We start from the raw sequence: 14,411 nt of genomic DNA, 5'->3' as shown, positions 1-14,411 counted from the left end.
CTTATTTCTTACATAAATGCTCTCATTTAAATTAAATGCAACTTGATAATCCATTGCATTGTAAGTTAGATAAGTTTTCCAAAAATAAATGAATATCATGTTAATAGTATATGATCCAAAAGTATGTATTTGACAGCACTGTAATCGCTGTTGAAGCCAAACCGAACGGAATCTCAATTTAAGAGTACTGCATTATCATGGAATACGAATGAACTTGTCAGTGTTGTATTCATATATAATGCGCCTTTAATTATTGTAAAAGCCAACTCACCTATCAGCTTTGAAAGAAATGTACATGACTGGAAAAACTCACCTATGTGATAAAGAAGTATGCTTTCCACGGTTGCACGATCACTGGTGTTGTAACCAAACCAGGCGGCCTCGGTAAGGAATACATCGTTGGAGGAGGACACGGGTACGAACACTGTGATGCCGGGTCTCTCGAAGTGATGGGACAGGTTGTACGTCTTTATCAAGGAGGCGAACTGGAAACAAAAATAAGTTATGGTCTGGGAAAACGGGGCTAAATGCATGTGCGTACAATGTCGTCCCAGATTAGCCTGTTAAGTCCGAACCGGACAGACGTTTCAAGGACGACACTTTCTGCCTGGAAGGGATTTGCATTTTCAGAAACTTCCTTTGAACAAATTGTCGTCCCCGATTAGCCTGTGCGAAATCAATGCTTGTGCGTTAAGTGTCGTCCCAAAAAAAGCTTGAACACTCAGCACAGGCTTATCTCTGACGACACTTTTCGCTCAAAGATCCAGTCAGTTTTTCACGAACGTGTCTGAAATCACTTGCACATGTTACATTGTAATAAACAGCGAATGCTCTTATAATTACAACGTTTACTTATACATTATTGCGGATGTAGTCGGTAAACCGTTCCCTACAGCGTATGAGGCGGTCACATTAACATTAACAAACTTTGAATTTCTTAAGACAGGACACTTAGATAAGTATAATCTTTGGGGTTGACGCTTCCTGGTGGCCTTTATGTAATATATTTTTAGAGAAATCTGAATCGATTTTACTTACAGCTGAATGAAAATGAACATACGGATTTGTCGTTATTTCTGTACAAACGTATAACCAATTGAAACATAAATAGATAAGTTATATAAATCGTAAGTGATTGAATAATTTCCAACATGTATTTCGCCATTTTAAATCTTACTTTGTTCAAACTCTGTCCTGGGGAATACTGGCAGTTGTTTAATATACATGGGCGTTTCAATGTTTAAACACTGCAAAGGAATGATCATAAAATAATAAATAGACACTGAGAATTTTTATGCCAAACAGTAACGCTTGAATAAGAAACGTGATATGAAAGGGGTCTGTAATATTCTGAAACGTGCGCGTTTCCGATCTAACTGAAGCATTTTAATTTGCAACGCATTTTTCATATCGGTTTATAAACTTGTTTATGAAAATTCATAGCACATATCTGTGTTGCTATTTATTTATTTTTTAAAAACCGCTTGTCAGTCAATGATTTAAGACACAATACAAAATAACAATAGAAACATAACAACATACATACTTTGCAACAAATATCCTTACGTTTTGGAAATTAATGTATTTCTATGATTTGTGTTTTTGTTTTGGTTTGTTTTAATTCGTTAATTCAAATGACTTATTTCCATGTGTGTGTTGTTACTCAATAAAAGCGACACAAAAACACAAGTACTACAGATGCGATTTGTAATACAAGACACGTTTTCCACTGAATAATGGAATGCATATTCATATATATACATCTTTATTGCAAAAAAAACTTCTTATCTGCGAAACTTTCAAATTACCATCTTATTATATGTTTAAACATAAAATGTATGGGGCATTTGACCTTTGGCGACGTATCTGACATAGCAATTGACGTTTTGTGTTTGTCTTGAATTAAATAACAATGTATGGGCCTGGTGAAAAATTATGGATTATATTGTTATGGTTGGGGTCAGTTCAGAGCATGATGCCGTCGTTGGATTTCGGCCGCTTGCAGTACCTTACATGTTTCATACATATACCATACATACACTGTTGTTTTATAATGCAATCCTACATCATGAGTATTGAATAGGAAGGAATATGAAGGAATACACACTGGTAGCATATTTTATAGTTGGTAAAACAATATTTCTTCTAGACAACAAATCATGTTTGCTGACAAAAATAACTACGTGACAATACCACATCTTTTACGCTCAGAATCGATATAAATGACAGTACTTTCCCTCCAATAATTATTACAACACTAGTAGAGTTACTGCATAAGTTTTCAATGTAGGATCAGAAAATGACACAGGGTTTGTCAGTTTCTATTAAAATAAATCACTTCTTAAAAGGAATTGCCATATAAAGCTATTAAGTATATGTGAACTAATTAAATATGAAAAAACTATACACCGGACGGCCATTGAAAATGTCATAACTGTTCTCAAATTTATGAATAATGATGCAGGAGACAAACAATGTCAATATCTGTATTTGTACAACTGCGGTTCGCGTAGATATACTCGTAACATTAAACAAAGATTGAAAAATCATATGGTTAAAATATATTCTCTACAAGAATCGACCAGTGCGTTAATTTCGGGAAATAAGTACTTGAGAACAAAAAAATACGATACTTAAGACTGATAGAAGAATTTTAAAGAAAGATGTCAAAAAGAAGAAAACAAACAACTAATTATATCAACTGATTTTAGAATGAATAATTAAACATAAGATAGTTACTTTCGAAGTTGATATCTACATATTCCAAATGATAGACCTCACAATCATGACCAAAGAAGTTATAAAGGCCAACCTTGCGCAGTCTATTCCAGTATTGTATGTGTTGAAATACGGTCTTCCGGTGATGTGCAGGAGGTATCACAGTCATCCCCAGGGTTGCCATGACAACCAAGACAGTTCCAACTATAGTCAACACGACGCATATTTTCATGTTTGTCTTACAACCACAATATCATCATGAGTGTTGGCATTGTATGTGCCTCATCCTTTCTTTCACTTTCTCGTCAGTGTTTCATGATGATTTACCACACTGTTTATTCATTATATCCATTTTCGTCGCGGGGCGTATTGGGCCAAATGAAATCGCTTGCTTTTCACCAATTCTTTAATTACATATGCTCACAATCGCATACTTGCATCAGTATAATGTGTTCTTTTCTGCATATTGTCCGTAATAGCAAGAAGTCCTTTAATATCCGCTACTACAGAAACACTTAGATTCAACACTCGATCAGAACATATAAATATTAAGACAATGAAAGTAAGCTTTGCACTATTTACTTATGTTATCGTCATGGATAAACATTGTGTTATTATAACCGAGGATTATCCAGTATTATCAAGATCTGTACAAATCTGTATTTTACAACCAATATAACGCTTGCAATTTGCTACGAACATCGTTAATGTATAACCATTGTTAACAGTGCGTTCGCAAATCTACTTAGTAACAATTTGTTATCAATAAATCCCCACTCTTTCTCTCTCCCTGTCACCAGCGCCAGTTCACTCATTTGCGCACACACTTACATCTCTAGCTAACAGCAATGCTCACGTCTCAATGCCTTCAATTTGGCATGTACCACGAAATGTGAGAATCCTTCACGCGGTCATTTACGCTTCACTTGACCCTTCTTTGCAATCATACGTGCAGAACGCAAACCAACCAGTCAACGAGCGTTAATACAGTTACAACTAAAGTATGTATCGTTTGTATTATATAATACGGAATTTCAATATTATACAATGTATTATATGAAAATTGAACTAGATGTAATAACATTTCGATTATTATAAGATCTTAATTAATAATACACAAACCAGGCTGACTACACTGTAAGACATTACCAATGCAGTCAGTAAATCTCCCATAAGGTCGTCAATCACGTAATTGTTTTAACAGTACCTTATCAACGTTAAAACGCGTTTTCATTTTCGCTGGTCTTACAGCGCACACCGTTATCCTTATAAGGCGGCCTTTGATACACACATGCACAAAATCCGATAGTTGGAACGAGTTCACACAAAATCTACTTAATTATACATATTACAAACGCATGCGTAAAAGCTTTTGTACTTGGCTAGATAATTAGTAAAAACCTCAATCATTTTTAATAAGATACTAGTAATTTGTGGATTATCATTATATTTCATCATTTTTCCATTCACAAGACCGTGTGTAGAAAGCGAATGCGCTATAAAGATGACACATTGTGAATGTGTCTTAAACAAACAAAACTCTATTTTATTGCACCCATCGTTTGATATAAACAATCTAAAACACACATAGCCAAAATGCCAAAAATGTTCATGGAAAGAAACAGACAATTCAGTACATGTAATTGTTTTCTAACAGCAGTGATGGCAATACAAAAACTGTGACAGACCGCTACCAAGATCTCTAGAAAGTCTAGCAGATTTATCTAATGAAATGGTGTTTGCTTTGATGATCAGCGTGTTTGATCAGGCGGGGACAAGACAAAAGTCTCAGATGAGAATCGGCAGCTATTGCAGACCTAAAATGATTGCAAACACCGTTGTTTTCTATGGGAAGATACTACCATGCTTCAATATTTCGAGTCTGATTTCAACGTTTACTTTTAATACTGCGTTCTCTACAAATTATTGTTCAAACAACATTACCGTTTACGCTAAATACGTATTACAGAGATTGACTTGTTTTAATAATACGTTACAGATCAATAAATAAGTGTAGTTTTCAAAAGCAATTATGCTTGTTTCATTCATTCTCATAATCATGTTTTATTCATTGTAAGTGAACATTTTGTGTACACTGCATACTACGTTTAAAATGATATACAGATACATTTTTCTTTAAACCTTTACCCCTTTACCCTTTACCCTTTAACCTTTTACCCCACTTAGAAAGTTAAATTTAATTACAGACTTTTCTTACCATATTCAAGTTTTAAAGGTTTCATTTCCAACCCCTAGATACTGATGGGCATCAAACAGCATACAACCTGAACAGAGTGCGAGTTACTCGCAGGCTGTTCTGGTTGTATGCTGGTTGCAAAAACCATTTCATGTTCACTTTCTGATGGGGAAAGGGTTAAATCCTCTTTAAAGAATTGGCATTGGTGCGATTACTTAAACATCAACTTACCAATAAAATATTATTGTACACACTCTATTTACTCGATATTTGTTGTTAACAAGATTTTAAAGTGTACATTTCCATAAAGTTAAAAAAAGTAATGCTCTTATTAAACGCTGAACGATTTAGATTCCGGAAAACGGGCGGAAGCAAAATATTCTAAACTTAAATAGCAAATTGAACTAGTAATCCACACTTTTTTTCATTATAAAATCTTATCAATACGTAATCTCAGAAAGCATCGCACTATTGAAGTAGAAAGAAAAACAAAATGTCCAATTAAGATTACAAACGTTGCGTTGCCATTGTCTTTGTTCTGCGTATGGAAAGTCACGTATTTTTTCAAATGTAAATACGGGCAACAAGGCATTTGTGTACTTACGAAACGTTTCTAAATTGCGTGTCACATTTAAAAATTTGATCGCCATAATAACACGTCCCGTATGCAAATCAGTCCTGCGTGTTTCTGTTTTGGCGATAAAATCTGTTTGGCAACGAATGATTGACTGCTAATTGCAGGACAAATCAAAGCATTTTAGACAGCTGTTTATGAGAATGCTACAAATCTTTCCCTATACAGTTGTGAGACTTACATATCTAGAAACCCTGCTATTATTGTGAAGTTTTCAATGTCATGTTGATGTACTGTTCATTTTCACTAGCGTTTGAATAGCATTTTCGCAGGCTCAGTTAAGACAACAAAAAAAGTACGAACTTTTGATTTAATCTTATCTTCAAATTGTTATAATTTGTAACTGTATAGACCTAATACTATTTACTTCGGACGAAAAATATCTAAGTCTCTTCGAAGCGTTTGTTTTACATTTTACAAATGGCTTCAACAAAAACAATGTACAGCCATTTGTTCATGTGAATAGCACGTGCTAGATTAGAATAACAGACATCTCATATTTAATTCTATCATGCGGCCTTGGGTACAGATCGTCTAATTTTTATTGAATTATCCTCGGTGCACTAAATCCTGACACAAATTTATTATTAAGTGAGTGTGGAATATGGCCTGTCATGGTGTAAGTATGTGTTATATATTATTTTCTAAACTGCTCTTCTTCAGACGACATTTCATTTTTAATAGCGACAACATTTGCACTATTTTCACTATTTAAACATCCCAATTGTGAATGATAACATCTCAATTGTGAATGATCGACGTAATGTTAATATCATAACCTTTTTTAAGCGGCGACAGTTTTGTAAAATAGTACATTTATCATGAAGGAGATGTGAACAATGGCAAATGGGCATACACGTGTGTGAACACTACATGATGTTTCAACGAAAAGCAAACTGAGGAAATTGGACCTTATTCAAAAAAGGTGCGTGACATATCGAACTCTTTGGACCTGAATCCTAGCTACAAACAAACGTATTTAAGTGCAAATGATCTAAATATGTTGTTAGTCTACGCCCACAAATCTTTTAAATGACTTAGATTCAAGACCAGCGATTACCAGATAAGGTGAGGATCAAAGACGAATAGAAGGAGAGCTGTAAATGGTGCGTCACAAATGCTTTCAATTAAGTACGGAGATATGGGAATGGATTTACCAATATTCAGAGGGAGTAATTACTTGATAGTCAAGATGGCGACGGTCATGCAGAGGCAAGTATATTTCGCCGTTTTCAACCCTAAATTACTTGTATTATTTTTTTTAATGCCGCTCACTTTCCAGTCAAATTAGCAAAATAGCGTTTATTTCGTATAAATATTCGCTCTATATGTCGACTTTACTCGATGCACAATTTCTTAGCGGGATGACCTAATTACAGCTCAACTAAGAAAATTGGCGGGGAATGAAGTCGAGATATTTAGCGAATTTTAATACGAAATAAACCCTCATCACCTTTGTACTGATATGGCTAGAGAGTGTGCGTTAGTTTACAATTTTACAAAATAAATAAAGGGTATAAAACGGCGAAAAATATTTGTCTCGGCATGAACGTCGCCATTTTGACTATCATGTTATTATCCCCTCTGACATTGTTTGTTCCGAGTTGAACAAAATGAGAACCGGTATGTATCTGTGGGTCGTTAACAGGGTGCAGAATCACGTGACTTTGTGGGGTTTCCGATTACACGTTAATGGATGTAAACAAACCGGTAAAAGGTGCTTGTTTTTCAAATATTTTTTTTTAACAATTTTTCTTGAAAATTTTAACTTGTGCATACAAGACCGATTTTTATGCTGCTTATGGCAATGTGAAATACATCCGAATTACTTTATTTAATAATCCTGTGTATTTGTTCAAAAAGAGGGCCTGAAAAGCCCATAGTCGCTCACCAAGTTTCATGAAGATCGGAAAATAAATGTGACCTCTAGAGTGTCAACAAGGTTTTACTATATCCATATATGGAAAAATGCCCCGCCCCCGTCGTGGAAATGTTTTTCAACCAACCGGCATTATTTTTAAACTTGCCCAAGACATTATTGGGATGAATCTTCTGACCAAATTTCATGAAGATCGGAAAATAAATGTGGCCTCTAGAGTGTTAATAAGGTTTCACAATAGCCTTATAAGGACAAACACCTTGCCACCTGGCGGCCACGTTTTTCAACCAACCGGCATCATTTTCAAACTCGTCCAAGATATTATTGGGGTAAATCTTCAGACCAAGTTTCATGAAAATTAGACAATAAATGTGGCCTCTAGAGTGTTAAAAAGATTGTACTATAGCCATTTATAGCCATATAAGGAAAAATGCCCCGCCCCTTGGCAGCCATGTTTTTCAAGCAAATGTACCCATTTTCGAACTCATCCAAGATATTATTGAGACCAACCTTCTGACTATATTTCATGAAGATTGGACAATAAATGTGGCCTCTAGAGAGTTAACAATGCAAACGTTGACGCCGCAAAACGCACGACGGACAACGGACACCGGACGACGGACAAAAGGCAATCACAAACGCTCACAATGAGCACGTTGTGCTCAGGTGAGATACAAAGTCATTGTGTAATTCACGGTTATGGTTCACGCAACGTGAAATTTGTCACCGATTTCAGAGGTATTCAAGGATTTATTCTTAAACATTAATCTATCGAGACAGACTGCGAGAAAAACTGTCTTTTATGCACTTACGATTTTTGAAAATATATTTCAATAACTTGAGAGATTTGCAAAAATAAAGTTCTTAACGGTATGTTTACATTCTAACCAGCTCGTCCGTGTGTAAACCAGTTAACACCCCGTTGATTCTGAGCCCTGTATACTGTAAACTGATCGAGAACGCTTGACCGAGACGACGTTTAAATTGTACAATATGGTAGCACACCGTTACGTCTTATTTTCAAATTTCACAGTAAACCTAATACTTGAATTTGTATTATACAAGGGTTGTCAGACTTCAATACATTTAAAGAATTTTTACTTTTTTTAATGTAAATAATAGAATACACAACAATAAAGTCGGGTGCATTAAAACTCTGAAATTTATATCAAAATATATTTTAAAGGAAATAAAATAAAAATCTGAACATTGGCCATTTAAAATATTTCAATGTTATAACTACATGGTACACTGTGAGTTTCCTGAAAAGCGCAACTTATTAACAAACAAAGCAAATATGTTCCTCGTTCCGGGAAAACAGGACTAAATGCATGAGCGTCAAGAGTCGTCCCAGATTTGCCTGTCCAGTCTCAGGCTCCTAAGGAACTACACTCTCCGCCTTAGCTGGATCTTCGCTAAGAAGAGACTTCTTTTAAACGAAAAATACCATAAAAGTGGTAAGTGTCTTTCTTGTTAGCGTGTGCGTACATGCTTTAAGCACAAATTCCCAGAACGAGGCTCATATCTATTCACGTATGACGCTTCAATGCAATAACAGTGATTTCAATTGAAGCAGATTCCTGCATTTTGATGCAAGAAAGTTGCAATTTTCTAATTGTTGACTCCTACAAAAAATTAGCCTTGCATCATTTTTAACACAATCCAACCTGTAAAAAGGACAAGAAATTATCATTTATGGAAATAATAAAGCTTTCATTAAAATGTTTTATTCATTATTATATAACAGTAGCTATTGCAAACCCTTACACATGCATTTAGGAACATTTCAAGTAACTTCAGTATTTTGACCGTAATCATTTTTATTTTGACCCTTCATTATTTTGAGACTATGTGTCATTTTGACTCTTGGTTTTCAAAATCTATTGAAATCCCTGAATAACATGTCAACTGATGAAAGTTTGTTCTTCTCTGCTAATCGGAAACTACTTTACGAGGATAAAAGTCTCTTAAAACTGATAAAAAGTCGAGTAATTGTTGTAAATAGCGCTATTGAAGTCAACAAATCGGTCTATTAAGGTTCGCAACGTCAATGCGGGATCTTAATAACTTAAGTGATATACATACCACCATATCATGTTAACGTTTATAACTTATCAGGGCGACCCTCCACTTATCAGCTCTTGTCAGTTTCATTACTCCGGTTGTATATGTATATGGGCCGTGCTCTGTAAAAAAAACGGGTTTAATGCATGTGCGTAAAGTGTCGTCCCAGATTAGCCTTTGCAGTCCGCACGGGCTAATCTGGGACGACACTTTCCGCCTAAACTAGATTTTTGCTAAAAAGAGACGTTCTTTAAACAGAAAATATAATAAAAGCAGAAAGTGTCGACCTTGCTTCGCCTGTGCGGACTTTACGCACATGCATTAAACCCCCTTTTCACATAGCACGGCCCATATACTTTTTCCGCAGCTATTCATAAGACTTGTTAAATAGCAATTCCAAACGTTTTAACACCGCAATGTAAATGCAACACGAGAACACTTGAAATAACAATGCAAACTTTTTGTGCGATTTGTAGATTGGAAAGCCGAAAATACTAAGGACAACGAAACTAATGATCAATTTACCATTCTCGACGCACAAAGGTTCGTAGCACGTAATCCTTACGATTGTCAATCCTATTCGCAAAAAGCGATGAAACAGGTGTTAGCGATGAGAATTGCCTCTTCCCTCAAGGGATTGTTTTTTAATCGCTTCATATTTTCATGTTAGCAGTAACATAACACATTTGATGAAATATTTTTTTTTATAAAACGTGACAATATCCAAAATACCGATTCCGTTTATCGAATGCCCGGTTTTTGAAAAACGTTTTTAATTTTGCTGAATATTTAACACTCTTAAACTTGAAGCAGAAAGACACTTGATATCTTCAAATTAAAAATAACGTTTTTTTTCATAACTTCGTAATGCAAGAAAACAATCTCTATACATGCACAAAATATTATCTTTCTTGGGCTATTCAACAAACGTATGTTCAACGCTATTCCATGCCACCATCTACACCTCAATGTTTATAATCAAATCATTGTATTTCAGTGAACGATTATTATTTCATTTAAAGGCCATACATAAAACGCAAATAACAACACAATGCACTACCGAAATATAAACCACGGCTGAACTTTCTATTGATGTCTGATCTTACGCACGGGTATTGGCAATTTGTAAGAATAAAGATCAAATCGTGATTTGTAAAGTGAGTGTAGCATGTTTTACGTCCACGATAGTGATTTTTGTTATTGCATATTAATAAGACTATCAATATGCTTCATAAGTTACCGCCAACCTTATTAATCGTCTCTTACTGCTGAAGTTAAAGCTTACTTTATACGTTGACGCTTACTTTATAAATAGTCGCTTACTGCAAAAGTTAAAGCTTACTTTATAAGTTGACGCTTACTTCATAAGTTGCCGCTTACTTTATATGTTGAAGCTTATTTTAAAGTTGACACTCACTTCATGTGTTGAAGTTTACTTTATTTGTTACAAATCAATAAGACAATCAATATGCTTTATAAGTTGCCACTAACATTATTAATCGTCTCTTACGGTACAAGTTAAAGCTTACTTTATAAGTTGAAGCTTACTTTTTAAGTTGACGCTTACTTTATAAGTTTTCGTTTACTTCACCTGTTGAAGCTTACTTTAAAAAGTTGACAGTCACTTCATATGTTGAAGCTTACTTTATTTGATACAAATTAATAATACAATCAATATGCTTTATAAGTTGACGCAAACCTTATAAATGGTCGCTTTCGGTACAAGTTAAAGCTTACTTTATAAGTTGCCGCTAACCTTATTAATCGTCTCTTTCGGTACAAGTTAAAGCTGACTTTATAAGTTGAGGCTTCCTTTATAAGTTGCCGCTAAACTTATAAATGGTCGCTTTCGGTACAAGTTAAAGCTTACGTTATAAGTTGCCGCTATCCTTATTAATCGTCTCTTTCGATTCAAGTTAAAGCTTACTTTATAAGTTGACGCTTCCTTTATAAGTTTCCGCTAACCTATTAATGGTCTCTTACGGTACAAGTTGAAGCTTACTTTATAAGTTGACGCTTACTTTATATGTTGCCGCTAACCTTATTAATCGTCTCTTTCGGTACAAGTTAAAGTTTACTTTATAAGTTGACGCTTCCTTTATAAGTTGCCGCTAACATTATTAATCGTCTCTTACGGTACAAGTTAAAGTTTACTTTATAAGTTGACGCTTACTTTATAAGTTGACTCTTACTTCATATGTTGAAGCTTACTTTAACAAGTTGACAATCACTTCATTAGTTGAAGCTTACTTTAAAACGTTGACACTTACTTCATTAGTTGAAGCTTACTTTAAAACGTTGACAATCACTTCATTAGTTGAAGCTTACTTTAAAACGTTGACACTCACTTCATATGTTAAAGCTTACTTTAAAACGTCGGCACTCACTTCATTAGTTGAAGCTTACATTATAGATTGACGCTTACTTAAAAATGTACGCTTTCTCTATAAGTTGACGCTTATAAAGAATTGTGCGGTTACTTCAAACATAAGTTATTGATCAGGGAGCGTTTCTCTTAAACAGCGATGCAAGTTAGTTTGTTTCGGCATATGTTTAATGACATGGCATTTTAAAACGCCACACAGTGATCAAATGTTGGCTGATTGTGTTATAAACCATCGAACTCTGCTTATTATGAATCTCTTAGCGTGCGGCAACCATGTGTTATTGTTCATTAACCATTTCAGGCGTTTCAATTTGCACATTGTTTAAAGACCCTTGTGAATTGTTGTTCCGTTCATGCAAGCTGAATAATTGCTTGATATGGAGGTGTAAACAATGCTGTATAAACACGAACCATGCTGCATTATACATTGCAATACAAGAAGACTAAATATGAATTATGATTTCCTCGGCTTATGTTCAGCCCAAGGCCCGTTAAGCCTTTTGTTTATATTTAAAAACAAATTAACAATATAAAATATTCACTCTTCCAAAAAAGACTGCATTTAATCACGGTTATAAATAATGTACGCAAGTTGATGTTGATGCTAAAATAATCGGTATTTCAAGTCCTATTATTTTATTCACAAAAATCGATCCGAAAAATGCATTTACATACATTTTGGAAGACAGGTTATTACAATTTATCTGATAAAAGCTCCTTTAAGACGTGTTCGTTACAAAAATATTTATTTTCAAAAATGTAAATCCACTTCAATGACAATGAAAATACTTCTATCAATGGAGAAACATCAATAAAGATTATTTGAATGGGTTTTAAATTTACGATCTATTTTCGAATGATTAAATTTAAGATATCGTATTGGACTTATTTTGTTAGTTAAAGACTGCGCTTTCAATTTAAATCTCAAGCTTGCAGTTCAAATCAAACATAACTACAATATATTTCATTTTAAGTTCCAATCCAATATTATATCTTCAACAATGTACTTTATGCGTAAAATTAAAAAAAAACTGACCTCGTGAAGTAAACTTGTTTATTTCAATATTGCACTAAAACTTACAACAGTAAATCTCCGTTTTAACGACTTTTCCACTTACACTATTCTTAATTTATCCATCGAAAAATGAGTTTTATTCTCATCCATGACAATACACACAAATACCAGATCGATGGAAACATCAAATCCTTCAATTTTCCAACACGTTTAGATTGAATTCGTATTGTCGTTTTTTATAACGAAGAATATAATTTAATCGCACATTAAACGCGCATTGTAAGAAATAACTCACATAATCCAGAATGAATATAGACGCACCTAGCACAAGGTTTAATGTATAAATACGTTTCAAAATGAGTTTCAGCGACTCTACCTATTTTAATATAACTGCGTCTTTCTTTCCTTATCCTGACTTAGTGATACAATACGCTCACAGTTTCGCATCAGCACTAGGTGTTAAGATGTTTATCCACCTCCAACAATGCAAACATTGCTACATTAGACTGGACATCGCGTGGGTAAATATAATTACCATGATAGCCGCCTGTCCAGTAGACTGGTCACCTGGTAAAGGGAATATTTACTTCCCATGAACAATTTAAATAAGCGTCGCGCAACGGGCAATAGTGCATGGGCGTAAGGTGTCGTTTGAGATTAGCCTGTGCAGTCCACATAGGCTAATAAAGGACGACACTTTTCGTCTAAACTGAATTTTCGCCCAAAAGAGATTTCCTTTAACCGAAGATTACCATAGGAGCTGAATATGTTATCTCACATTAGCCTGTTCGGACAGCGCAGGCTTATCTGGGAAGACACTTAACGCACATGCATTAAAGGACGTTTTCTCGGATTGAGGCTCAAATCTTTAAACGTGGGGCACGTAGCTTTGTTTGATTGAAAAGTGTCATGGTAGTAGGTGGTATTTCATACGTGTATTTGGTAAAAAAGTGCAAAAGTGGTTGTTACAACCATGCATAACATTGCACCCCTTTGTGTCAAAACGAATAATGATGGTTGCACAGTAGTACGAAGTGCGTTATTTCGCAACATATTATGTTGGGCCGAATACATGTTAAGAGGAATGTATGGAAGGAGTCCATATATTCGCCGAAGGTAAGTGTATAATACATAAGCTGCATTCAGAATACACGTATATTAAAATAATTGTAAACATGTAAACAAATAAGACTATTAAACAAACTGGTAAAAACTGTTTCAAGATACACAACGAAATGTTTTTTATATATATTTTCGACCGTAATAATATAGGTATACAAAAGTGGCCCAAAACAACTTTAAATCTCGTCATACCGATATCTCAATCAACGCATCATCCTTTTCTAACAGGACCACCCACTTTAAAACCTAAATTAAATTGTTCTGTAATCCGGAACATTGCATGCGTTTGAAAGCGATATTACGCTGCTATCACTGTCCTTGAAATGTGATCAATGAAATATTTACATCGGGTGTGTGTGAGTCACCCTGTTATCAAAAGCTTGGATAACAACAAAG

The 14,411-nt window shown here is 34.7% G+C and overlaps 1 protein-coding gene across 7 annotated transcripts in view; it reads right to left on the bottom strand.

Moving 5' to 3' along the window:
* Window positions 1-14,411, bottom strand: part of LOC127860706 (fasciclin-1-like) — an 84,222-nt gene that overhangs the window by 34,436 nt on the left and 35,375 nt on the right. Inside the window, exons 1-3 of one of the 7 annotated variants that reach the window (XM_052398963.1) lie at window positions 13,270-13,385; window positions 2,813-3,221; window positions 314-485 (exon numbers count right to left, since the gene is read on the bottom strand). In XM_052398963.1, the coding sequence (XP_052254923.1) occupies window positions 314-485; window positions 2,813-2,950 (310 nt within the window). In that variant the 5' untranslated portion in view covers window positions 2,951-3,221; window positions 13,270-13,385. Of the gene's footprint in view, window positions 1-313; window positions 486-2,812; window positions 3,233-12,914; window positions 13,386-14,411 lie in introns of those variants that run through there. The other 6 variants (XM_052398964.1, XM_052398960.1, XM_052398959.1 and 3 more) reach the window with 6 other exon arrangements.

The sequence above is a fragment of the Dreissena polymorpha genome, chromosome 15 (assembly GCF_020536995.1).
Source record: "Dreissena polymorpha isolate Duluth1 chromosome 15, UMN_Dpol_1.0, whole genome shotgun sequence".
In the NCBI taxonomy this organism is placed as follows: Eukaryota; Metazoa; Mollusca; class Bivalvia; order Myida; family Dreissenidae; genus Dreissena; species Dreissena polymorpha.
This window is presented reverse-complemented; position numbering and strand designations above follow the sequence as displayed.